Source organism: Onychostruthus taczanowskii, unplaced genomic scaffold (assembly GCF_017590055.1).
Source record: "Onychostruthus taczanowskii isolate IOZ18803 unplaced genomic scaffold, ASM1759005v1 scaffold8, whole genome shotgun sequence".
NCBI lineage: Eukaryota > Metazoa > Chordata > Aves > Passeriformes > Passeridae > Onychostruthus > Onychostruthus taczanowskii.
In genome coordinates, this window is record NW_024505892.1 from 17,236,894 (window position 1) to 17,264,872 (window position 27,979).

General features: G+C 41.6%; 1 protein-coding gene across 1 annotated transcript; it reads left to right on the forward strand.

Annotated features, from left to right (window-relative positions):
• Positions 1–7,109: 7,109 nt before the first annotated feature.
• Positions 7,110–11,836, forward strand: IL22RA2 (interleukin 22 receptor subunit alpha 2). Its single transcript, XM_041424040.1, has 5 exons — positions 7,110–7,318; positions 8,123–8,301; positions 9,558–9,727; positions 10,164–10,342; positions 11,413–11,836. The coding sequence occupies exons 1-4, from the start codon at positions 7,110–7,112 to the stop codon at positions 10,317–10,319; spliced, it is 714 nt and encodes a 237-aa protein (XP_041279974.1). The 3' UTR covers positions 10,320–10,342; positions 11,413–11,836.
• Positions 11,837–27,979: the final 16,143 nt, after the last annotated feature.

A 27,979-nucleotide genomic window follows, 5' to 3' on the forward strand; every position in this document is an offset into this window, starting at 1 on the left:
TTGGTAGAGAGAGGAAAGGTGGCCTTTCTTGGAACTTACTACTGTTCATTAGAAGTTTAAAGATCACAGAAGTCTTACTTACGTGATGTTTTAATTTCTGCTGTCTAGCCACAGCTTGAAAGAGGGAAAGCATTACAAGCAGAGCAATGAGCAGGCAAATCAAGAGGTTCTGCCTGCCAGCTTGTTATGCTTCCTGCAAAATTAATCCTGCAGTTGTCAAATCCTTGCAATGTTCACAGTACAGCGATAAGAGTATTCACTCTGATAACAGCTTTTTTCTGTGCCAACATTGCTTGAATAACAAACTCAAAAACTTAGCATCCCTTCAAAAATGCCCTTTCAGAGAGTAAATACAATCCTTTCAGACTCAAAATACAGGGTGAAAAGAACAAAAATAAATACAGTTTGTTTTCTTTCTGGGCATGACTGTTTTGTGTTATGTTTTGTGGCACTTTTAAGTTTATAGCAGCTCAGTTAATAGCAGGAAGGGTGGAGGGCATGTGCAGGTCCATTCCAGAAGACAGGAACTGTATGTACTGTTGTGTGCTTTCTGCTACCAGGTTTGGTAGAGTTGAGGCTTGTGCTAACCTTCTGCAAATGTGATCAAGTGTGAGATAAATTATAACAAGGAAGGAAGGTTTGCAAAAGCTTGCCTGAATGGCTAGAGGGCAGTGGTAGCAAGGAGGTAGAGAGCATCTTTGCCATTTCTCTGTCCCTTCTTCCATGTGGCTTCATCTCAAGTAACAGTCTGGCCTTGTATCAGCTTTTAATACAGTACTAACTCATACTCACCACCCAAATCTGACTAGTAATTGCAATAAAGTACTGTGAATTTGGATAGTAAATTACAAAGAATTAATTTGTCAGTTGTTTCAGGGTGAGCAGCAAAACTACCAATTTTATTTGAGGTACACTAAACTTCATTTGAGATGAATATGGAACTAAGCTTTTTTATCTTTAAGAATCACAGGGTGATCTTATTGGTTAAACAGTCATGTTGCAGTAGACTCGAAACTAACACCTCTGAGAAGTGTGAAAACCAGTTAAGTGTGAAGGGTCCTGTCCTGAAAAGCTCAGAACACTGATTCCTGAATGCTTAGAGACTATCCACACAAGATCTTCAACACTGTATTTATTAAGGAAAACAAGTCTTGTAAAACGGTGTATATACAAATACAGTAGGTATTTGGAGACAGTGGTGGGAAAGATCATTGTGAGAATGGACTTCTTGGTCTAGAGTTTGCACTCCTTGGATGATGGAGAATGATACTGAGAATCACAGAACTGAGCCACAGGTTAGAAAGTGTGATGCTTGCAAATTTCTCCTTGCAGAAGAGAAGAGTGAAAGGCAGATTCTCTTTTTTCTTCTTTCTTTTTTCCCTTTGGCCAGGGAAACCCTTGGAACTTGCATCTTTCCAGATTTTATTGTCCAAAGTAGCTACCAGAAGTGTTTGCTCCTTCTGCAGCCCAGTTCTTGATGACAAATGTGAAGGCTGGCATCCCAGTTCTGTGTGTCTTTTCCCAAGTGCACGCCTGCCAGCCCCTTGCCCTTCTTGTGCCATGTGCTGAGTCAGCCCAGTGTGGTCTGGATTCGATGATTAGACACAGAGGCTTCGAACCACTCCCTACCAAAAAAAAAAAAAAAAAAATCGGCACGTGGGTCCTATCCACCAATACATCAGCAGTTGCCTCAGCTGCCTCTGGTGGCAGTGTGTCAGAGAGCATTGGCATTACCAGAATTGAGCCTTTCTTTACTTTAGTAGGTGGACCAAGAAAGCATGAGCAATGTTTGTGATGTACCTCTCCAGTTTTATTTGTGGGTTCTGTTGGCTGAGTGAGCACTTGGCACCTTTACTATGCTGTGATGATTACCTAAGAAAAAGCAACTAATTTTGGAATATTAATTTCACATGTCTCCAAGTTGGTAGTTTTTTGTCTGCAGATGACTTGGTGATGGATCCACAAGCTAAAAAGTGTGCCTTAATGGGCTTAAACAAGCTACAGCACTCAGTAGTAGGAAAAAATATAATTCTATGGCTTTTCAAGTGAGAAAAACAGACAATTTTAAGGGAACTTGTCATTTAAATGAAAGACTTAGAGCTATGTTGGGGCTTGGTATTAATTTCAGTTCCTAATGAATGTTAGTGTTGGTTACTAACTTCCCGGTCACATCAGTGTGTTGCATATTGTTAAATAAATACTGCATGTGCAAATGATGACTTGCTACTTTTGAGCCTTCAGGAGATCTTCATGTTTGATATGGTCAAAAGTCTCCCTATGTAGATGCAGATGGAATTTCCAACTGCAATCTTTAAAATGTTGACCCAAGCTCTTTAACAGTGAGAGATGAAGTCAGTGTGCGGGAAGCAGGGAAGGCACTCACTGTGCAGTGAAAGTCTGCGTTGCTTCCTCAGAAACTTCTCAGTAAGAACTCGTGTGATGCAATGTCTCTTCCCTACAGAGCAGGGAAGAAAAATCCAAAGTCCCTCCTGCCTGACTATAGGGGTTTTCTTTGCTTTCATTTTAATTTTTGTGTGCAGTGTAGTGATTCACTTTCCCAGTCCCCACTGAGCTGGTGAAGGGCTGTCCCACTGCACATGACACACCAGAAGAAGCTGAGGGAACTGGATCCCTTCAGCCAGGAGAGGTGGCACTTGGGAGAAATCTAATTGCAACTATAGCAAACTGTAGCATTTGCAGAAATGGCAGACTTTTATCTGAATTAAAAGCACAATAAAAGCACAAAAAAGCATCTGTCATAAATTGCAGCAGAGGAATCCCACTAGGATATGCAGGAGGAAATTCATGTTAAAGGCGGTTTACTGTGGGATAAAATTGTCACTATCCCTGTGCTGAGGCTGGATGGGATGACCTCAGAGTCCCCTTCCAAGACAGGTTTTCCTCTGAGTCCACACTGGCTGTTTAGAAAAGACTGAAAACTGCGAATTGTCTTTAGGTCCAGAGTAACAGGAACCACTCACATTTTTTATTTTTGTGTGAAATGCCACACATGAGAGAGAATTGCCTTGCCTCTGGCAGGTACTGGAAGTATTCTCTGTATGCTTTGGGTATGCTTTCTTCATCCTCCCACATCCTCATCCAGGCATGTAAGCAAAACTGACCCTCACATCCACTGCAAATATCAGACTCCATCTGAAAATTCAAAGGTGGTGCTACAGTAGCAGTTTCAGGGTTACATTTTCCCCTTTTATGTATGGGAAACAAGGCTTTCAAGGGCAAAAGAAAAAAAAAAGTAACAAGGAGGTGGTCCTTTCAAATGAAATGAGTCAAGCAGCTTTCAGCAGAAATACTTGACTTTTACCTGTGTGTAGCAATAATCCGTCTTCAAGAGAAAGCAAGCTGTTTACACAGCATTCAGATAGGTTTCTATTCTAGCAATGGAAAAAATTCTCATACCCATGGTTTTCTATGTTGGGTCACAAAAATATCAGTTCTGCTGTTTCACAGTGGTTTGGATCAGAAAGATGCTGCAGTGTAAGCTAGGATGAGCTAGTAGCATAACTACTTATGTGGATCCTGCTGGGCTAAGTAATACATTTCAACTTTCCATTTCTTCATGAAGTACTGTTCAGAGTACCCTTAATATTGTTTATAGGAGTTCTCATATTTTAAATAGCACTGCAGTGTGCATCATCCTGTGTTCCTCAATAGTTTACATTTTGAAATGCGCTCTATACACTATATATGCACTGTACATGCACTATATATGTATACATGCATGTACATGTCTGCATGTGTGTGTGTGTGTGTGCAGCTGGTCCTTGTGACTGTGGTGATTTTTATCACATAAATGACTGAGGCCAATGAGTAGCACAGGTGCTAACAGCCTGCTATTGCAACAGCGGCTGTTTCAATGACGGCAGAAAGTATGTGAAGAGTTAGAGATTACTGCGGAGCGCCGAGCTTAGCTGCGGATGAAACACTCGGAGCGCGGTGTGCAGGAAACCCTGGGTGTTTTCCAGCACCCATGTGACAGGCATTTCTTGCCCCGTCTCACCACATCGCACAGCAGCCTTTTCCGAGCAAAAGGCACTGGTGCCCGCAGGCTGGCCCTCGGCTCTGCTTTCCTAGGAGGAACCACCATCAAAAGGAACTTTGACAAAGGTCCACACTTCATCTCCTGGCAATGGGCTGCTTCTTGGGATATGGGAAGGTGTGTACAATTCAAGTAAACAAATTCATGACCTGTGACTAAACACTGATGACTTTTCAGTCTAGTGATTGGTTTGTAAAAGTTCCCTATTCCCGTACTTGAGCTCATATAACATGACGAAAAACTGAGTTTGGTGTGGGGAACTTTATTTGAAGTAAATAAACTATTTAAAGTTTTGGTTTTTGTTTGTTTTTTTTTTGTTTGTTTGTTGGTTTTTTTTTAATCTATCCATTTCCATTGGGAAATGGATATATAAAAAATCTGCAGCCGGAGATAGAATTTCTGACTTCTGCCTGCATTTTGGTAAGGGTTTTTTAATTAATTTTTCTCAGTTCTTTAATTCCCTTAATTGGTTTGACTAATTCATTATTCAAAGGTACACAGTTAGCATTTTACTATATATGGGGCAGGTTTGGTGCTAGTACAATGAGATATAGGTGATCAGCCAAACTGAGACCCTGTGCCTATCTATCTGACCAAAATCAGCTTCTTGACTAGATGTTGTTCAGTTTGTTCAATATAACTAGTGGCCTTTAAATAAGTTAATTTGAACCAGAGCTTGCACTTGTTTTGACCTGACAAGTCTTCTGTTTCCATGTTTTCCCAGAGTAAAGATGATTTAATGACAATTATTTGTTAGTAGACAGGTAGTCTTCACATCCATTAATTACTCCTTTTGTGAGAGCTGTTACACAGGGCTGTGCTAAGTCTTACAAAATTAGCATTTTTCTCCTCTTGCTTATCATCATGAGTTTGCAAAGAGAGAAAGCATCCTGACTTTTGCTTAGTTGCACTAGTGCGTGAGCAGTGAAGTACCAGTGGGTGTCAGCATGGGGGAACTTTCGGGGAGGGAAGAGTGAGGGGCAAGCCTAGGCAGTAGCACGGTGTTCACCACCAGCTCAGAATTGTCTGAGCTTTCCACACTTCCCAGGAGCACAAAACTCATGTCCCACCAGGCAGACATGCACGTGGCATTAAAGCATTTGCAAGAACAAAGTGAGATTTTTTTCACCGGAGAGCCCCAGCATACCAGCCCTGGGGTCAGGCTTGTAGGGATGGACATATTGGGCAGGCAGGATGCAGAGGATAACACACACTGACAAATGGAAATATTTGTGCAGGCAGTGTTGCAGCACACCTGCACCAGTTGGGGCATATGATTCCGAGCAGTCTGAAAGTCCAACCCAGAGTGGCACTTTGCCCTATGGGCTGGGCTTATCTTCCTAATCCCAGTCTGGAGGCTGTCAGTCCTGCAACTTCCCCAGCATCCCAGCATCTCCCCTGCAGCCAGCATGGGATGATGCCAGCATGTGCTGCCCAACAGCCTGAAGTGATTTCAGAGCCCCTCATTCCTCCAGTGACAGTGCCCTAGATGATGTCCTGCCACCAGCACACCTGCAAACTCCAGCTCTTGCTTTTGGCCCAGAGGCAGTCCATCAAACCCAAAGCACATCCCATGGGTAGGTCTTTTATATCTTTGGAGCAAAATTTCTTGTGTTCTTCAGCTCTGAGCAACTAGTGAGCTGAAAAGAATTAATTAATTAATTAATTAAATTTTTTAAATATTAAAAATCTTAGCATGGTGAGCAAGAAAGCTTCAGTGACAAATTTATGGGGTAAAGAAATATTGGCAGACATCATGTGGGAATTAGTGTCTTAAAAAAGGGATCTTTTTCATAATGGCTTGGTTCATAATTAGTTCCAAACCCTGCATGACCACAGCTGCCAAGAAAGAACAATTGCTCATGTTTAATTTAGAGCTACTCATATGTTTTGCAGCTAAATTAAACCAAAGCCAAACCGGGGAATTTGGAAACCACTGAAAATAAGGGGAACTCTGGAGTGCTTAACAATTACTTCCTCATAGGACATGCCCAAGAGGAAGAGAGGTGCTTTTCAGTCATGGAGCTGCTCTCCTAAGCATGAGAAGGATCATGCTTTCCATCCTCTGCTTACTGATGCACCTGCTTCAGGATGAGACAACTTGTAAGTAAGGGCTTTTTGCTCTTTTTCTCTGTGGGAAGGGAAGGGGGAGTGGGAGGACAGGGCTTGTTATTGAATTTTTGGATGAGTCAAGAAATCTCTGTATCGTTTGGTGGGTTTCAAAAGCTAGTCACTTTCAAATTAGTTTGTAATTTTATCTTTCCAGGTTTTGAAATGCAGATAAAGTGAACGTGTTGCCTGTTACATTTTTTCATGGCTGTATCGCCAGTTTTAGTTCAGCCAGTACAAGTCTTATCTGATTCTGTTCTATGCCAGGACAAAAGCTGCTGTCATCTGGTTTGCAAAATCCACAAAAATATTAGGGTTTGAATAATTTAAATGATGTTAACTGAATCTGTTATAAGTAATACAGCAGTTCAAAAAGAGATGATCTTGAAAACTGCCAGACAGCTTTTCCAGTGGTACAGACAGGAAAAGAAGTGAATTTTAGGTGGTTGTTTATAGGCAGGAGCTGGTAAACATGACTGTGGCAACAGTTAAAAGAGCTATATCTCTTCAGGTTAAAGTTGAGTTGTGGAGTAAAGAGGGAAAGAGCGCTTGACTTTTAAGTATTGATGGGGATGCTCACTGCAGACTCTGTGAAAGATCTGAAGGGTTTGTTTCCTAGGACGGTCGTGCAGCGTCTTTCACAGCAACAAACTCACTAAGGAAAAATATACCAATAAACCAACAAAAGAGAAAAAAAAAAAAAAAGAAAAACTAAAATAACAATGAAAAAACAAACAAACCCAAAACAAACAGCAAAAAACCCCACCTCAAACATCCAGACCACATAAAAGTATTCCTTTCATAGTTCTAAATGTGGGTGTTTTGTAACTGCTTGACTTTGTGACTTGGAAGGTTTTGAATGTGAGATCCAGGAGATTTAATTTCCCTGTGGTCTGCTAGTCATGAAAGAAAAAATGGTCTGTAACAATACTCTCTGATTACAATGTGGAGGAGTGTGTCTGTGACAAGCACCTTATGTTATCATTCCTTCTTATCTGCAGCGCTTTTAGTTTTGGAAAACCAAGACGTGCAAGATTCGATTAAGCCACAGAAGGTAGAGTTCCATTCGTTAAATTTCAACACCACTTTGCATTGGCAGCCTGGGTGGGCCAGAGAGGCGAGAGATGCGCTCTACTTTGTGCAGTATAAAGTGTAAGTACCAGAGCCTCCCACTGTGCTGGGGCTTAGCCCTGCTGGGGCTAAAATGACTTCTCAGGTGACAGGAGGTTCTCATTCTGGGGGAACAGCCACGTCCTGCTTGGCTGCCAGCTCTCAGTTGTTTCTGCACTTACCAATCCCATAAGGTGCAGTCAAGCAGCACGAGGCAGGCAAGGAGTAAGTCAGCACTATGCTCTGCACTCCCATTGCACCAGGGATTTGAAGCAAAATGTAGTTTGCAGGGGACCTCTGAAAGTCACTGGGTCCAGCCACCTGCCCCAAGCAGGTCTAGGTAGGTCAAGTTATTCTGTAATAGAACATTAAAGGTATTTCAGTGGCCTACCTTGCCACAGCACTGCCTCAGGGTGCCTTGCCTGGAAAGACTGAGGCCACATTAGGGGATCGTCTCCAGGGTCTGCTCCATCCTTGGCACACTGGTGAGTTCCTGAAATCATTATTGCCCTTGAGGAACGGAGTGGTGAAATCTGGCATTCTGCCCATAAGCGAACACACTGGCTAAGCCAAAACTTGCCCACCTCTCCCATGGGGCAGATAAGAGGTGGCTTCTGACAGGGCTGGTGACCCATGTCTCTGCTTTAGATTGCTTTCAGAAAGACAGAAACCTACAGCTCCAAAACACCCATGAAATCAACATTCCCTGTTATCAAATTGAAGGCAGTTAATTTCCATGGCAGGATGCTTGTCCATGGCCATGAGAGTAAAACAGATGGTTGAGAATCTGCATGGACACAGGCGGTGATCCCTAAAATTTACATCCTTCCTCCTCTTTCTCCACAGGTATGGGCAGAGCACATGGCAAAACAAAGATGAGTGCTGGGGGATTTCAAGCCATGTCTGTGACCTAACACATGAGACCTCTGACATCCAGGAGCCTTACTACAGCCGAGTGAGAGCAGCCCTGGCTGGTGTCTATTCCAACTGGAGCCTCAGCCACAGATTTACTCCTTGGCGAGAAAGTAAGTGCAAACACATGTGTCCCCTGGAAGGAATTTGGATCTTCCATGGCATGGAACACATCATTTCTGCTCACAATTTGCAAACAGAAGTTATCTTTTTCTAGCCACAAAGCTGTACATAAAGAAGTGAGTCAATAGCTCTCAGGTGAAGCGTTCTGCCAGAGTAATTCTCCACACACTTGAAAGCCAAGCGATTATGGCTAAATAGCCATTTACCAGTAATTAGGAGATCAAAAGATCCCTTTAATTCAACCTCTTCCTCTGGGCATGGAAGTACACAAATCATTTTCCGACATTTTTGGAGCTGCTGGAAAGACCGGACTCAAGACAATAAAAAAGGAAGCATTTTTTCTTTGGGGGGAGAAGAGAGAACAGAGCTGCTGTGTGGTGTGTGGCCACTATTCTTCTCACATTTATGTGTTATCCTGACTGCAGGAAAGGACATAGAAAGGACATGTGCAGAGCTTTTGGTTAGCATTGTCATTGTAGTGCCACAGCATGTTAGAAATGGAGGACTGTCCAAACACTGAAGAGTAGCAGCCTACCTACCAGCACGTTCACCATGAATTAACCCATTTTCCCTCACTGGCCAGTGAAAATCAAATTGTCAGTGTGGGTCACTCCACAGCCCCGAAGCACAAACCACCTTGAGCCTTCTGCACAGACAATCTTTGACATAAAGAAGTATCTTGCAGCAAAACCAGAACATCTTGCCCTGTGGCACCTCCTCCTCCTGGAGAGATTCATGTGGCAGCTGCTGCCCATGTCCCCACATTGCTGGTGTTGCACACATGTGCATGCAGGCACTGGCTTCAAGCCTTAGCTGTGTTTAACCAAGCCAATTGCAAAATATTTGAAAGTGGTGGCGTAAACTGCATCTTTGGCACAGCTGAAGTGGTTTAAATGGATGTTTTGTGCAGAAAGCACAGAGACAAATATGAGGGAAAAAGAAAATCAGGGCAATTTTTAAATTTTGCTTGACCAGTCAGCACATAGCAACATCGGCTCTAAGGGATTTCAAAAAGTTTGGCTCAAAGATAGATTTACAAACACAGGAAATGTCACCTCCAAAATAACAATAACCAAACCCAATAAACACTGAGAAGTAAGAATTTACAAGGTGTCATTTGAGGAGTAAATATTGCGTAATATATTGCTGGTAACATGAGCATTTGTTGAATGGATTCAAATTGCATTCTAGGAAATATTATTCATAAATTATAATTGTGTTTATAGCTTTGGGTTTTTTTCCACAGCTATGATAGGACCTCCAATGGTAACTGTGATTCATAGCAACAAATCCATAACAGTAAAGCTCCAGGCTCCACGTTCTCCTTATAGAAGGAAGAGAGGGAGCAAAATACCAATGACAAATTATTATGATCTGCTGTATCAAGTCTTCATAATTAACAACTTGCTAGATGAGGTAAGAGTATATTCAGATATGAACCCTTTACCATTGAATAGCCAGAAAAGCGTGGGCACACCATTCTTGTTTTGCTGTTGAAGCAGTCTTCAGGGATTGTGGGAGCAGCAATGACTGTGCAAGTGCTTGAAAACAAAGTAGGCTTATTTTTCAGGAATTGAATTTGATTGAATTGATTTGTAATTTGTCCCTGTATTATTTTCCATCAACTTAATACTTCATAATCTATGACCTAGTTAAAAAAATTAGCACAGGAGAGGAATTTGGGGGAGGAAGGGAATTTTCTTTAAAAAGCATAAATAAGTTATTAATGCTGTTGAGTTTGTGTAAGTTCTTGTGCTGTTCTGCATCCTCTGTTCTCATCAAGCTTTACTCACAGACACATTTGCTAGGGAAATGTGCTTGACTGGCTCTTCTTTTTCCACTCTCTATGAAGCAACACAGAGTCCTGGTGTATGAAGGGAAAGACAAGGTTGTTAAAATAGAAGATTTGAGGCCTGGAGTCAGCTACTGCATCGTGGCTAAAATGTACATGCCACTGCTGGACCACAGCAGTGCCTACAGCAGCAGGCAATGCACCGTGCTGCAGTGACAGGGCTGGCACCTCTGAGACAGGTAAGTCACTGGTTGAAACTGGAGATTACTCTGGAAGTCAAGATCTATCCCCTTACCAAAGGCAGACACTCTCCAAAAGTAGAGAAAAAAGTGTCATGACAATATGAGCTGGAATACTTACACAATCTCAGATGCACATCAGGTAAGAATGACAAGGCCAAGATGATCAGAGGAATGGGATAGATAATCATTTGCATGCTGGCACTGTCCTCAGAAATATCTGCTTCTTCCCTTTCTTTAAACAGTTGCACATAGTATAGTTAAATAGTTATACATAGCATGGGTTTCATAAATGCTTTTTTGTCAACTAATAGTTAACTAGAAAAATGAGTGACCTCCAACTTTATTAACATGCAATTCTCCTGCAAGCTCTGCCAGCCTTTTCTGCTCAGGAATTGATGTGATGGATTAATTAAAATGAGCCTGTCCCCTTTTCATGGACACTCTTTAGTGTAGTGTTTTCAGTTATCAAATGTCATGAGTTCCTGTGGGCCAAAATGCAAGAATTATCTCCACTAGCTGATCTGAAAAATCGGGTTTTTACTTACATCAATCACTAGGCTATTGTCACATATCATATGCCTAGCCAAAAGATGTGCTATCAATCCTGCCTTGCAGGTACAAAGGCACAGAGAGTACAAAGACCTAATCCAAACTTGACTTCATTGGAATTAGCCTTAGCAGGCTCAGATTTGGCGTAAGAAAGGAAAACTGGAAAAGTGTCAGTTTTAACCTGGGCTTCTCATCTCAGTTCCTTACCCTGAAACCATAGAAGTTTTCCTTTCTTCTGCTTCATAATGTGATACATATCTTTGGAGTCTCTTGAGTTTTGGTCACTGGGTTTAGGCTAAGGAGGGAGTCACTTTCTAGGGGACTTTCCTGCGTTTTTTCCTTGCTTGGCCTGTACTGTAAAGAGCTGGAAACTCAGGTTAGAGCTGGACTTCCAAACAATTTGCAGAGGGACAGGACAGATGAAGGTGAATGGCATGTGTTGAATGTCAGTTCAGTTTAATACCACCCAGCTTAAATGCACATGCCAGCAGCAATTCTCTTTCTCTTCCCCATTACAGGGATAATGGCAGAAGATGCCTTCCATCACAGGTCCAGCTGTAAATCAACATCTGCTATGTCTGGAATACATACTTGGATACTTTTTAAACTAACCTTTGCTGCATTAAATTATTTGATTATTTGATCACAATCCTTTTATGCTACATGAAGGTCAAGGAGTATGTCCTGTATTACAATTTATGATGGTATATATTTGCATTTTCAAAGGTAACAAGACTTGTAATATAAAAATAAAACCATGAAAAAGTCTTTGCGGAAATATCCTTAAGATTGCTTCTAGGGGTTTTGTATTTTAGGTCTTGAAATTAAAATACTATCTATAAAATAGAAGTTTCAGATATTTTACGTTTTCTACAATGATTACAACAGCAATGAAAAAAAGCATCCTTCCTTTAAAATAAGAAATGTGTAATACAGGAGTAATTCCATGCTCACAGCGTCTTTGTAGGGCCCTCAACATAATATTTCTCATTGTGAAACCGGTATGTGATTAGCCAGGAATGAATGCAAACTAAAACAGGAAAGATCCTCTCTTCCATTCAGTGAAAGACAGTTAAAGGAAAGAGACCCTCAGCAAGTTTGCTGATGAAAAAGAACTGTGGGGAGTGGCTGATAAACGAGAAGGCTGTGCTGTCATTCAGTGGGACCTTGATAGGCTGGAAAATTGGGTGGAGAGAAACTTAATGAGGTTCAACAAGGCCAAGTGTAGGATCCTGCACATGGGGAGGTATAACCCCAAGTAGCAGCACAGGCTGGGGACTGACCTCCTGGAGAGCAGATTGGCAGAGAAGGACCTGGGAGTCTTGGAGGATGACCATGAGCTGGCACTGCCCTTGAGGCCAGGAGGGCCAGTGTATCCTGGGCTGCATTGGGAAGAGTGAGGCCAGCAGGTCAAGGGAGATGGTCCTGACCCTCTACTCAGCCCTAGTGAGGCCACATCTGGAGTGCTGTGTCCACTTCTGGGCTCCTCAGTACAAGAAATACAAGATGTGACTAGAGAGGGCCCAGTGGGGAACCACAAAGATGATGAGGGGTCTGGAGCACCCCTTTTCACTTCAGCATGAGGGAAAGCTTCCTTCCACTGAGGGTGGCAGAGCACTGAAAGAGGCTGCCCAGGGAGGTCATGGAGTTTTCCTCTCTGGAGACATTCCAACACACCTGGACACATTCCTGTGTCACCCCTAGGTAGCCTTGCCGGGGCAGGGGGGATGGACTGAATGATTTCCAGAGGTCTCTTTCAGACCTAAGAATTCTGTGATTCTGTGACCTCTGTTTTCGCCATTTCACAGTAAATGATGACTGAATGCTGACCATTACCTGGGATTTCTGATTATTTTAGCCCTTAATCATACAAGGGAAAAAATTGCTTGGGCAAGGTCTGGCAGGAACTCACTAAGCCACTCCAGGAGGGAGGGGTGAAATAGCTTTTGCAGATCTGCAAGGTCTGTAAGTAACAAAAATCTCAGTCCTTAACTATGTTGTGTTGTTGCCGATTAAATGAGAGGAGGTGAGAGTGGCCCAGACACAAAAGGGCAAAGAAAGCCCTGGAAAAAATGGAGGTCCAAGCTACATAATCACTATCCACTTTTCCCTTAATTCACATACACAAAGGTGGATCAATTCAGTTTAAATAAGAGACATTGAATTCTCTGAAGCCAAATCCAAAGCATTTTTCATGGTCTGTCACTAGCACCACCCCTGGAGGCACCAGAGCTGAGAGCTGCTTCAGGATGCTGGCAGCAGGCATTTGGGAAGAGGCTGTGTTTAAGGAAGTTAGTGCTGGTCACTCTGCCTTTAACAGAATAAAAGAGGTCATCACATAATAAATATTTCCCCCACCTGATTATAATACATGGTATATTTGAACAACTAGGCTTGCAGACATCCAGCCATATCCACACATCTAGTCCATAAAATCAGGTTTCTTTCACTGCATTTCCCTTTTTGCTCCTTTCTCAATTCTTCCAGTTGCTTTGCAACTCATATCCACAGTATCTTCGTTTAGGTAAGTTTTTTTTGACAAGCAAGACTTTAAATTTCTGTGTAATACCTGGTGCCAAGACAAGTGCGAGATCCTGCTACCTGTCTTGCACTGGCCAGAAAACCTGTCCAGGCAAACACTTAAGGAACAGTCTATCTTGTATTTCAGCAGTGGGTTATCACAGCCTGAAAACAGTATCTGTAGTAGTTTAAGTTCTTTCTCAAATTCATTTATTTCCTTAGGGCAGCTCATGTTGCTATTGTTACACAAAGATAAAGCTTTATCAGAGAACAGATTCTGACAATTCCAGATACTGTACCTATGTCAGATGCAGAGAATAAAAGTGTTTTATAGAAAACATTAAAAAAAAAAAAAGAAAAAAAAAAGAAAAAAAAAAGAGGCATAGGAGTACCTGAAGCATTCAGACCCAGCTAGAAATAGAGCAGCTGCCATGCTGTGGGTCTATGAAAATATTTGAAATCTGAATTTTTTTCAATTTGATAAAATTATCAAAAATGTGCAGCATGAATGCTGGGAAAAGCAATAAAAGATCTGAAGAAGTCTTGCACAGTGGTGTGCTAAGTTGTGGGCTAACCAGATTTCACTTCCTCAGCAACAACACAGGCTTACAGAAAGCAGTGCAAGAGTTGCAGGAACCCACTTCCATTCTGACAGTACCATGATTTATTACTGCCAACCCCATGATGTTCTGCAAAGGCAAATTTTCCCTTTCCATTTGAAATGCAAATTTTCTTTCAGTGCTGTCCTGACATGTAATTTTACTGGGGAAGGTTTTGATAGAATGATTGTTTCTGCACTTTTTCCTCCCCTAAGGCTGAGTGATCTGGACTCACACCTTCTAGAAGGACTTGGTAATGCTGCAACTTAAAAAAACTACTTTTTGTGCCTTAGACTGAATGCTGCACTGCTGTTTACAACTCCACAAGGGTGGAATGGAGCAAGAGTTCTCTTAACTATAGCTAGGATTTTCCTGCTGACAAGTCAGTTTGGAAATACCTGGAAGAGTGAGTTCTAGCCCTCCTTTCTCTTTCTCCTCATGGGCACAAGCAAACCATTTGCTGTGGGTCCACACCTCTAGAACTGCCCAGGCTGGCACACAGCTGCACAGGGGGTTGTGCATGTGCACCCCATTCAGTTCAGGATGCTTTCACATTGTTGGCTTGGCTCCTTCTCGCAAAAAGTTTTCAAGACCCAGCTGAGAACACTTGTCTCTTGTTTTTTTAGTCACTTACACAGAAGGTATTTTCTAACCAAGAGCCAAGTGCCAGGTAACAGCTTCTGTTTCAGGAAAGAGAGAAATGCTGACTTCTAGGGCCATGGCACTAGGAGGGAAAGATCAAGCAGTGTAACAAACGCAGAAATTGAGACCTATTCTGTGAGCTCTCACCTGCCACACTGCTGAGGGATGTCTGCAGTGACGGCCACAGCCTGTCACAGTGGCCTCATCTGGCCGAGCGTCTCTGTCACGGCTGAGGGTCCTGCCAGTAAGAAATAGATATTTTTCTTTTAGAGTTTGCAGTTGTGGATTTTGTTGTTAAGTGGAACCCCTCCCACAAGGGCCTACCCTTATGTCTTTCATGACTTTGCTTGAACCTATCTGATCTGCCAGAGAGAATGAGAGCTGATCTCCTACTATAAATGGATTTAACTTCCCATGCCGCTGGCACTCAGAAGAGCAATATTCAGTTACCAGAAATTCAAGAACAGGCCTCCAGAAAAGCTGATAGAGCAACAGCAATGAACCAGATGCTCCAGCCTTATAAATTAGGAGAAGATTATGCATAGCCAGATGTACCATATAAATGCCCAGTTTTATAGGATACCATGGTCCTTGGTGTTTATCATATGGTGCAGCATCTGGCCAGTCCCATTCATACTTCCCATGTATCTGCTGTAATCAGATGTGGACCTGGGGTTTTCACACTTGCATGGCTTGATCTCAGCTAAGAACCACTTTGTGGCCTAGGGTGGAGTTCTGTTGTGAAATGACATTTGGCTTTTGCCACAGATCTGTTAGACATTAGGAAGTATTCCAGACTGCAGGGAATTAATCATAAATAGGCGGGGTTTTCTCTGGATTCCAATGTTTGCTACAAGGATCAAAGATACTAATCTGTAGAACCTGCCTGTAAAAAAAAAAGGAGAAATCTCAAACTCCTGAGTAGTAGTCTGTGACAAAGGACGCAGGGGACAAAAGAAGGGTACTTTCTGGAGAGAAGGGAAGGGAAAGAAATGACACTGGTGTTCATGATCAGGAAAGTTACAGTCTCCTTTGCAACTTGTTTTCAGAATCTTTTGTAAAAGGTTTCCAAAGGGGGAAAAAAAACCCTTTAAAACGTAATTCCCCAAATTATGAAGTCACTGGTTATTTTATTGTGTTACGTGTTTATTCCACTGAAAACCCAGTTAAAGGAGTCATTGCTACCAGAATTTTGGCTTGGGATGGGGAAAAATAGGAAGCCTGAGCCGCGATGCTTACAAGGAAAGAAATACCTCAAAAGGTTCCATGATCTGAGATAAATAGTGAAGACAGTTTTAAATTTTTGAACATTTTGCTCTTTTCTGAGGCACTGGGGCCCTGATGTTGAGTTGCCTAAATATCCTTAATAATGAGAAAATGCAGCCCAGGAGTATCACACTGAGGACCAGACTCTTCAGAAATGTACTTACTTTTAAACACAGGAACAGGATGACAATGAAGAGTCATTGTGCAAATTGTTATACCCACAAAGGAGCATCAGGAAAATTGTTATGAATTTAGTTTATTTATTTCAGGCAATGTCTTTCTAATCTTTTTAAAAATTATTTTTGCGTGTAAGAAATCATAAATCATACAAATTTCCAAGAAAGCTCTTGTTTTTCATTTTTTACAACAGACGAATTTTTTTTAACATTGCTTGTTAGGTGACGCTGGGCATGTTGAATAGCTGACAAGAACATGATTGTTATTGGGCTAAGGTCTTATTTCCAGGCTAACTTCTTAATATAAACTCTTGTATTTGGAAGAATAAAGATCCTAAAATATATCAGCAAAAAGATAAACAATAGTGTTGTCTGCGTTAAATGAAACTTAAACACTTCCAGAGGGTCTGTGAAATCGTGTTCTGAGTGGAATGGGACTCAGAGACATAAACCTGGAGAAGAAACTGCTGGAAAATACAGAAAAGGAAAGAAGACAAAGCGCACATAGTCCGGGGCTGGGAAGCAGCATTGGAGCAGAAACGTGTATTTCAACAAGCATACAAAATAGGAGCAAAGTAATTTGATGAACAGGACAGACATTAAGCAGTTTCTGCCTTTGAAAAGGAAACCCATACTTCTATGGAGCAAAATTCTTTCATATGTGTCCATAGTCAAGGAGAAGACATACCTATAAGGACACAACATAGATGTCTTCTGATCAGAGAGACAATTTCAGCTATTTCAGCAGCAACCTTAGAGGGAGAAGAGCCATTACAGAGAAGATTTCTAAAGCCAGAGAGAGAAATTCATGCATGGTTGGCAGATACAGTGAGGGATCTGCACTAGATCCTCACATCCTGGGGGTGGCAGCTGGAGTCATGCACACAACATCTGTGCTTGGGTGACTGAAGCTCTGCTCCAGTCCCTGAAATACCACTGTAATGTACTAATGGGATATTTACCAGGTACAAGCTGGACCCTGAAGTCATGTGTATTTGATTTGTAGGGTTACATTAACTAATCTGAGGAGAAAGCCTGGTAATGGGGATGAAATAATGCTGATATGTACACTGGAGTTGCAGGGTACCTTGGGCACAGTAGCCTTTCTAGTGCCAAGGACCTTCTCTTTGCCTTTGAATGATTATGTTTATATTTGAATGGTCACTTTTAAATTTGAACTGTCTTATGGAAAATGGAGTAGGATGAGTGAAACTCTGGAATGTGAAGAGACTCCAGAAGCTGACTGACCCAGTTTGGTACTTCTTTTTATCACATTCATTCTGAATACTTTCTTGAAGCTGATTCTCTCAGTGAAATATTTCTCCATTCATAAGCACCATGAAAATTTATGCTAAAATGCAGAAACTTACTAAAGAAATAGTGAAATCCTCTCAAGCTACACAAGATGTATCATTATGCCATCCCTGAGCACACAAGGACATTATTTCTTGCCAATTTGCTCCTCGCTGGTGTTTGCCACAAAAAGACAGATTCCCTGAAATTACAGGAGACACAGTGATATAAAGTGCAATGTACTTTGAGTGCTGAAGATTTTAAAACGCAAGAGGCTGGGGTCAAGCACAAGCAATGGGAAGAACTGAGTAGGACATGCCCAGAAGTAGGATATCCACCTGGGAGATGCAGTGAGATCAGTTATTCTGAATGTTCCAGCCATACACCTCCTTGCTCTACCAGCTCTGCTATGACCTCAAAAAGAACCAGAGGCACAAAAAGCAAGAGCTACTGCAGCTGTGTGAGCCTGTTAGGACTGGGAAAAGGCACTTTGCCTGATTATTATACTTGCTGTATATTAAAGACAGCTGAAAGAACCAACTTAAATTACCATCAGTCATCCAAAGGAACATTATGTTGTCCATGTTTTTACCATGACTGACCATTGCAACAAAAAAAAGATTTTTTTTTTCTTCCAGATGAAGTAAGAAAAGTTACATTTCAGAGTGAAGCTGTCAATCTGACCAAACAGAAGAGCCATGCACTGAAACACAATCTCTCAAGGTCCAAGAATAGCCAGTTATGTTATGGTGTAAGGTGGGGAAATAAGCCAAACAGGGGAGGGCAAACTGAATAGCATAGAAGATTCAGCTGATTTTCTATAAGCCTCTGCCCTGCATGTGGAGAGTATCAATGAAAACACTTCCAGAAAAATACTTTTAATGAAAAACTGGAATTTTGCTGAGAGGAAAAAATACCACTTATTAAAATATCATTGACAGCATTTTGTTTTTTGAGTGAAAAAATAAAATAACATTCTCTTCTCTTTGGGAAAAAGCCCCTTGTGTCCTTAAATTTCCAGGCTGTGAGATTTCCAATGCCATGTCTAAATTTCCTGGAGTAGGACAGGAATGAAAATTGTCCTTGACAGCTCTGATCAATCTTTATCTAACACATGCAGTCAGAGCTCATACTGCAATCAGTGACCTTTGGGAATGCTTTTAGTGAGGTGTTATTTCTGTGAAGGCAGTACAGTTCAGTATGTAATATTCAACGATCCTGCCTGGAATGCAGCACTAGCCACGTAATCCGAGGCAGGAGGCAAAAAGAGGACATTGCTCTGCACACTCATCAGCCTTACTTCAGAAGCTGAGTTGTTCCAGTCACTCTCAGCGTCTTGGTAATGACAAGAGGCCCTGTGATTTCACCAACATTCAGATCAGCATTACAGTGACAAGAGAACAAAGAGCCTCACCTGCCTTGGATTAGGCCTCTTCCCTGCTCCTGCTAACAATGTGCAAGTTCCACAAGTTACACTTCACAACACCTTGTTTCCTTGCTGTGCTGGCTAGAAAATAAGAAAAGAAACACCCAAGAAACTTCTGCTGCGTAAGCATGAGCATACAAACAGCTCACTGAGGTTTACATGCAGCAAACTGAATATTAACTCCCACTCTGCACTTCACTGCAGCTGGTGAACAGTGCAGAACAGGGTGTACTCCCACAAACAGTCAAGATTAAAAACATCTGCTTAATGTTTACAATCCAAACACCAGTGCTAGTATTTCTAATGAATCTCAATACTTGAGCAAGCTGAAGACTGAAGTGACACAAACAGCAGGCCAAAAGAGGACACTGGAAGACATTAGACCCACGTTATGCAGACAGCAACCTACAAGCACGCACAGCAGAACAAAGAAATTAACTGCTTACATTATTAAACATACTGTATTAATGTAATATACCTTAAGTAGAAGCAAGTTTTGAGGCACTTATCTAGACTTTTGCAGGTTATGTCCTTCCATAAGATTACGGGCATAATTTTAGGACATAAGATTATGTCCATAATCTTTAAGGACATAAGATTATGACCTTAAAGCATTTTAAAGCAGTTAGCTGGAGAACAGCATGGACAAACTCAACAAGAAAAAGACAGCAGTTCCAGTGGGTTCAAGTTCTAGGGCATCCTTGAGATTTGGAGAAGACAGAATTCCCCCAAACTATTTTCCGTTTCCTAGTGTCAAAGTTGGAGAAAAGAGTGAGACGTTTACTCTTCCCTCTTGGCCGTTTTGAATTTACTGTCACGACTCAGGAGGCTGTGTATTTAACCCTCACAAAGAAAATTACTCATGGCTTTAGGCAAGGACTGAGCAGGTACTTGTGAATGGTACTGGACATAATGGGTGTGGATGACCATAAGTCTGGGGTGGTATCACAGTTATTTGGAGAGGCTCCCTGCTTGCTACAGGCTGTGACAAAATCAGAGCCAGCTTTCACAGTCCAAAGGCTAACTTCACACAATGACACACGTCATTTGCTCACTTGATTAGGGACAGCATTTTAGCCATGGTCTGCATGATGTGAACACCAGATGTGAATATTTCACTATTATTGAGAAATTAGAATTACTTTGTGAAGAAAATTCTAATTTAAAAACTTCAAATTAAAAAAAAAAATCAAACCACAATCATAGGGTGTAATTTCATTTTTCATTGATAAGTATATCTAGCTTGGCAGGAGCCAGTCCTGGAAAAGTACATTTCACAACTGAGCCTTTGATAAATACTTGAGCTGTCCTTTTTTTAAAAAAAAAAAAGTATAAAAAAGGAGGGATTTATTCCTGAAACAAGTCTGTATTACTTTTCTCAGAAGAGATACATTTCTAGTCAGTGCATGCAGCTGTTACTTCACAGGCTGGAAAACAAATTAAAGCTGAAAAGAAAACGGCTAAATCCCAGATCCCAAGGCAATGTTTTCTAAATAACCAAGGAACTATAAAAAGAATTGTGGCTGAACCATATAAGGGATTATACTGACATGCTGTGGCAAGACAGGAGAAATGCAGTGCCTTAATCACAGCTGTGCCCATCAGCTGCTATGCTCTGCTCTTTCCTCTGCTTCAGGAGCAGAGAGAAGTCTGGGGTCCTCAGCCCCAGATCGAGGACAGGGACAAGGAAAATGAGAAAATATATGAGTGAGACATCATCACTGGATCCTTCCAATGCTTCCAACCACAGTATGTGGAACAGTGAAGTCATTTCCACATCTTAGCATGGAGAGATGCAAGCAGATTGCTTCCCTGTCTGAATCCAGAGCTGGAAACCCTCATCCCACACAGCTGCTGATATGCATTTGGAGACCTCCAACCTCTGAGTTTTCAGCTAGTTGGGAATCTCTCTGTTTAAAAACAAACAAACAAACAAACAAAAAAAAAAAACCCTGAATGATTCAGCTGAATAATCTTTCCTACATCACTGATACTTACCGGAAAAAAAAAAGTTCAGGCACAAGCTGTGTCCTGAGACATGACATTTTCAGAGGAAAAAGGGAATGCAGAGAAAATAATTAACAGAACTGTAGAACTGTGGCAGTGAATAAGCTCCTCAAGCATGGAATGATAAAGCCTTTCCATCTATGGAGTCCCAAGAATCAGTCTTAGTGCCAGAGAGCTACAACTCATCCTAACCAGCGAATAGTTGTGGTAGGGAGATAAAAGGTGACATGAAGCAAGGCTGACCACCCGTGGTTCCACCATGCCATCAGATCAGCAGCTGGAGGACTTCTGCAGAGTTACTTGCTGCACCCTCTTTCTGGGCCATGAGAAATGTCTGAAACATGGAGCATCTTTGCAGGACCACGAAGACCACAGTCATTGAAAGAGCAAGGCAGCTAGAAGAGCTCATCTTTCCTAGGCAAGAAAAAACTTGTTCCTGTGGGGAACACATCATTCAAAAACTATTGACTTCAGTGGGAGTTAATCTTCTAAATACCCCTACTTTCAGAGTGCCTTAAATATTTTCATGTACTTGTGTTTGTACTATCCAAGGGAAGAGCACTAATCCAGTCTGTAAAGGTATTCAGAGGTACTTGTAAACATGTACAAGCAATCCCCTTTGAACTAAGCGATTGCTAGGATTACACAGAGAGCTTGTGGGCAGTGCAGGGAACTGGATTTTGTTTTCTGTGATTTCAGGGCCTCAAATACTAGACTTCTGTGATACTGCCTATCACACAAAAATAATTGTCAAAGTAATACATGAATGCCAAATTTGAACATAACTCTTCCTGTACAAGGAAGATAATGGCAGAGTTTATATCACAGTCAACAGGTTCAGTGGTTAAAGATCAGCCAGGGCTGTAAGTGCCAAGTTATTTTAAGGGGAAAGATCTATTCTGGCAAGCTGTGTTTCAAAAGGAAATTACAGAACAGCTAGCTCAGCAACAGAAAGTCAACCCTAGAGTAAGACCTAGAATGACTAAAGAACATTCCTTTTTCTTTTTGCTACTTGGAAGAAAACACCAAAATTAACATAGCTGGTTAGAACATGATGCCAATAATGCCAAGGTTGTGGGTTTGATCTCAGTATGGACATTCACTTGAGAGTTAGACTTGATGATCCTTGTGGGTCCCTTCTACTCAGAATATTCTGTGATTCTATTCTATACTATTGGGGGGAAAAAAGCTGCAAGCTTTTTCAATTTTTTTCCCCTAAAAAGTATCTTCTGTGTTTCAGCAGAAAACTCAATTCATTTACTTCTCAGGCCTGCAAAAATGTAGACACTCAACCTACAGTCTGTACCAACCACTGTTATGTCTTGACTTTTTTACTACTGTTGTAATTTAAAAACAGATTCCTATTAATGACACTATTACATATGAAGGCAATTGAATGAAGCAGCAGCTCTTTTGACTGTGCTGAAGTTTATGTTGAGGTGAAATTAGTTTTATTATTCCCTGTTACCTTGCACAGTACTTGGCTCCTTAGGCACAGAGAAGTATACAACTAAAGAAGAGCTGTGACTCCTGCAAAAAAAACCTGCAGTCCACAGAAAATGTGCAGGAAATGCCTGTTGTGCCAACTGAGGCAGTGTTTTCTGGAAGTTAATTATATGTGGTATTATCAACTGTAGTAGAAAGGATACCTATAGTAAAATTAATAATATTTTTTTCTGGCTGCTGGAACCTCATAGTGTTGTTTCACATCCCTACCACTGTCTTGTGTACAATTCCTCTCTCCATCCTGACATAAATGTTAGTTATCAGAATAAAAATTGACACAGATACCAAATGGCTTGAAGTATGCTCACAAGAAAAATAAAAAGCATTATCTGCAAAACACTCAAAGTACACCAGTGGTGAGAGGGTTTAAATCAGTATTTCTTTATTTTATTTACAACTTCCTGGTCAGAGACAAGAAAGTTGAAAGAAGCTACTTCACAGCTCAGTGCTTCTGGTGCTCACATGACATTGTGCTTCCTTGCACTGGTAAATTTTTTTGTATTTTATGTTACTGCAGAGACAAGAGAGAGCCACTCCAGCCAACATGCTGGTTACAATGGCCCAATTTCACCCTCCCACTGTGCATGTGCCACTGTCCACCTCCTGGAGTGTTGTGTTGCACTAGATAGTTTATTCAGTTGTTGTTTTGCACTGGGAGATTGGAAATTTGCACAGAGTAGTTTTTATATTGCCCTCTATAGCTTATGTTATATCACATGGTTTCTTATCCCTTTCCCCCATCACACCCCAGTACCCCTCTGGTGGTCTCTCCCCTGGGTCACCCCTCCCCTCAGCACTCCTCACTGGTATCCCAGTGGCTGTGGATCTCTCCCTCTGTCCCCTTTCCCTGGGGTATAAAAGTTCCCTGCCACCAGGGAATGTCCTTTTTCTCCCATGGGTTTGTCCCCTTGGTGTGTCTCTTGGAATAAAGAGAGAACGTTTCCCACGTGGAGAAGAGCGCTTCTCAATCTTTTACCTTCGTCTGTGAAGTATTGTGTGGGCAAGAGTCCATAGCTAGCCGGGGTGGACCCCAACAGCCCAGCAGAAACCACGTTAATTCACTGGAGGAGTGCATTGAAACACAGCATAAGTGGGCTGCTCCGTCTGGGCACAGCCCAGCAGGGCCTGGCACAGCCCCTGGCGCACACTGCAGTGCCAGCAGCCTGATGTTGGTGACACCCATCTTTAGCTCCCAAGGAGCTGCACAGCTGTCAGCAGTGCAGAGTCCCCTCTCGGACTGTCCTAAAGGCTGCACCTGTAAGGGAGCAGCAGCATCCCTCCAGCATCCATGCACTCCCGATCCTGCAAACAACAGGGATGGGATGAAAGCCCTGCCCTGTCACCTTTCCCCTTCAATAACTTGATGCATGGGCAGCTTCAGACTCTCTCCAGGCTCTCCGGCATGCCAGGAAGGCAAAGGCAAGGCACGAAAGCAGCAGTCGGGGTGTGCAACAGTGCAAATTATAACAAGAGAGGCAAGATACATAAAAATTCCAGTCTGGGATTATGGCAATAAGGAAGAGACTTCTCCCCAGCAATTCAGGCACTTCACTGGAGATTGTGCATTGCATGAAGCATGATGCCTAGAAACGGCGTATTACAATAGTGAGTGCTGCAGTGCTGTGTTGCAGGGCATGAATCCTATTTGTCTCCCCATCCCATGGAGCCCTGTCAGAAGTGCAGAATTTTGCAGCCATGTCGTGACCAGCAACTCTCTGCAGGAAGCAGACAGGAGAAGAAAACAGACCACGTCAGAGCATCTCGTGAGTTGCCAAAAGAATACATGTGCTTGAACACAAGAACTGGTTTTGAAAAACAAGTTTTTGCTGACAAGAACAAGACAAGCTGGAAAACAACCTATCTTGTTTTTAAAACTGTGTTTTGTTTCTGTCAGCATTTCAAATGTGGCCATTAGATACCGTATCCATGATCTTTCTAGAGAAACCTAAAGAGATAAAAATCTTTGCTTTCCTCTTGAACTTCTGCATCTCCTCAAAGGTGAAGTCATGGAGAAACAATGTGACAGTCCTCTGGTTTCTTGACACTCACACCCTGACCATGCAAGGAAGTCTCTGTGGGTCAACTGTGAATTTTAGACCGGATGAAGTTTTCCCATACAGCTAGCTCTACACTCTGATTTTTTTTTCACTTGTCTTTATAGGACAAGCTTAGCTCCCCACTCCTCTCCTGATCTGCTGACATCAGCAGAGCACAAAACAAATGTAGAAGTTGAAAATCTGATTTCCCAAGGGTGAAGCCTGTTACACGTATACATGAATACACATGCCAGTGACAGAAGACAACTGGTAGAAACAGATGTTTGTGATGCTTGCTGCTATTTAAACAATTTGTTTTTACACTATTAATACAAGTTTTGCACAGCAGGAAAACCAGACCAGTAAGGACATGACTTGAGAAAAGTACAGAAATAGAAGGTTTCTTCAGGTGAGATTAGTCAGGCAGTGGGCAAGTCGCAGCACACCCACTCGGAAATAACAGTAAAATACCTGGTGAGCAGGGTTAAACATGAATAGCCAATTCTTAAAAGAGAAATCTCTACCTAATATATGCTCAGAGGTTTTGTACAGAGTTTCATGAACACACACACACACAGAGAACCCAGGCATCCAAGCAACTGGCTACATACTCAGTCATCTCTGAAGCAGGCAGCCCCAGCAGTCAGACTGCAGCTTTGATCCGCTTGTAAATTCCCCACTTTCCCATGTGATTTGCTAGAAGGAGGTGTTACTATGACTGGAAACAAGTTTATGCCTTTTCTCCGTTACTTCAAAGTCAGATTGTTGCTCTGACCTCTTGTGCTATTGCTGCTTGTCAGGAACACACCATAAGAGATGAGGAAGCACAAAATATCACAATTAGATTTCCATGGCATTGTTAATGTAAGGTGTAAGTCAGCTCAAATTGGCACACTTGCTACCTTTACCATTGTTTTAGAAAATATCACAGCACCATCAATCAAGCTGAAAACATATCAGATATTTTCCTGTGTTTTAGCATGGTACCAACAGTATAATGTAATGGGACTGTAAGTTCTCTCTGTAGGCAGATGCCAAGACAACACACAAAGCATTATAATGACCAGTGTGGGGTGTTCTTAAGACATGAATTAAAGCTCCTGGAGCATAAAATCTTTTTTTTTTTTTAAATAGATTTCATAATTTTGAACTACATTATGGATGCATAAACTACATTATGTTTTCAGTGTGGGCTCATCAAAATTAGCAGAAATTAAGAACATGCTTAGCTGGTACTTTTGAGGTTGATCTGATTATGTGTCACCCATCTAGCTTTGTCTACATCTAACTGTTTTCTTTCATGGAAAGCCCTATCAAGATGAGTCCTCTGACATACATTTTCAAGTGTTGCAGCACATGCTGTGAAGTAACTTCAAATCAAATGGATGTGAAACTGTACTTTTGAGCAGGCTCTTTCAGACCAAATATCCAACATGAGATGAGAAACTTTATTTATTTTCCACATTGAATTCCAACTTTAATAGGACTCTATCATACATCAGGGACAGGATGTAGTTGCCTAAATGAGGGAAGCAGGTACATTTTAGGTAGTGAGGGTATCCTGCCTGGTCTTCATCTGCCACTGCAAAAGAGATTTCAGCTCTCTCTGTAACACATAGGTCTCCGTATACGTGTCCTTGCAGGTGTCCTGGATACTCAAGGAAATGGTACCAGAGTATGTGATATTATCGGCTACCATAGTGCTGTGTATGGGTATCTCTGTCCTTTAAGGTGGTGATGTATTTTTCTCCTGAAAAGTTCTTGGCTGAGATCAAAAACTGCCATCAAAATAAGTGCAGATCCTGCATCAGTGTTTAGGTGTCCACTCCTTGGCTGGCTTGAAACTAGCTCTTAGCAACGTAGTAATGAAAATGCCCCAAAAAGCAAACCACCTGACTACTTTTAGCCCACACAGAGTTTCTGTTCCCTCAGACACACTGCTATAGGCGTATCAGGTACCTCACATACAGGTCTAGATGACACCACAGGACAGCATAACCCTGTCACAGAGAGTGCCTAGCTCTGGCTGTGCTGTGTGGAGAAAGTCATAGATGTGACATGTCCCTGTCTATGTTCCTGAGGTCTGTGTAACTCACAGTGCTGTCCCACTGCGGCTGCAGTGCCACCCTTCCTTCCTTGCCTGCACAAACCACCCCTGCTATTGTATGGAGATTTTTGCTTCCTTGAAGCAGCCATGGTAGGCCAGTTTGGAAGCCAGGATACCAGACTTAAAAGGTTAATGATCTATCCATTATGCTAAATCCTATGCAGCAGCACTAATTCTTCCTATTCAATCATCCTTTTCCCAAGAGCTTGGGAAAATACAAGACACATGGAAAGCAACTGATTTATTGCTGTCATGCAAAAGGTCAGACTAAGGAAGACCAGACACCAGAGTCTGTTGCCCTATAAACTTAGTATATGACAAGCTGTCTGTTAGTTTGTCTTCAGAACATCCTTTGACAAACAGCCACTATAAAAATAACACTTGGAGACTTTCAGTAACTTGTAATTCATTTTTCTGAGGTTTTTTTTCCCAAAGAAAATGAGAAAATAGGTTTTATCACCTTCCAGCATCACACGTTCACTCTGAAATGGAAGCTAAGATACTCTGATCAGCTACTTACACATCACATCTCTATGAGGGGTGAACCGATGAAAGTTATCATACCAGGTAACTCAACAGTCAGTCTGTAGGAAAGATTTCTGTAATTGAGCCAGAAACTCAGACTATACAAAAATCAGTAATAAGTATTGAAATAAACTGGCATATCTCTCACTTTTAAGCTCCAAAGAAGAGTTTAGGACTACTGAGAACACAAACATCAGTGGACACACAGCAGTAGAAAAATGTGCGTATGTTTTTGAATGTAAAAACATTTATGTATGTCATGTAGATGTGCATTTAAGATATATGAGCATATATATTCTCTGCAAGCTGAGAGACACAAAAGAACCTAAGCCACCACTTCTGAGCTTCTCTCTGTAGGAGAGTTACCTTCTGACAGCAAGATAAATGAAGTGGCAGCTGTGTTCATTCTCCAGCGCTCATGCTTGTTTAGTACTGTGATTAATGATGAGTGCTTTACTTAGCCTAATTTCTCTCACAAGCCTTTATATGCTGCTCAGAGCCCAATGTAAACTTTATGCGCAGATGCACCCACACAATAAAATGATTCCATATTGAAAATTACTTTACTTTCATTTCAAAGTGAGTCCCCCAAGGACCTCATTGGTAGGGACTTTAAACTTGGGTTCATAGGCCATCCACAAAAGTTGCAATATTGCAGTAAAAAGGTGCTATAGATATTAAAAGGAAATGGTGACATCCAGTTGCTATTTTGGTAAATTTTTTAGTTCATTTGAACATTTTGGAAAAAGAGGGAAAGGAGTAAGGGTACTGATAGAGGAAAAAAATATTTTATATTGGATGCCCATCCTGGGAAGATTTATCTGTCTAAGCCAAGTAAGAAACTCTAACCTTTACCCTAACACTTCTTCTGACCGAGAAAATCATTCCATCCCAGAAAAAAGTATGAAGCGCCATGACATGAGCCTTCTAAAGGAAAAATAAATTATGAAGTCCTGCTGGGTTCTTATAATGATTTCTAACT

Excerpts from the sequence above, each read along its gene's own strand:
- IL22RA2 (XM_041424040.1), top strand. The coding sequence starts at position 7,110 with ATGTGGAGGAGTGTGTCTGTGACAAGCACCTTATGTTATCATTCCTTC. Across the intron at positions 7,319-8,122 it reads TACTTTGTGCAGTATAAAGT|GTATGGGCAGAGCACATGGC; the intron begins GTAAGTACCAGA and ends CTTTCTCCACAG. Across the intron at positions 9,728-10,163 it reads TTAACAACTTGCTAGATGAG|CAACACAGAGTCCTGGTGTA; the intron begins GTAAGAGTATAT and ends CTCTCTATGAAG.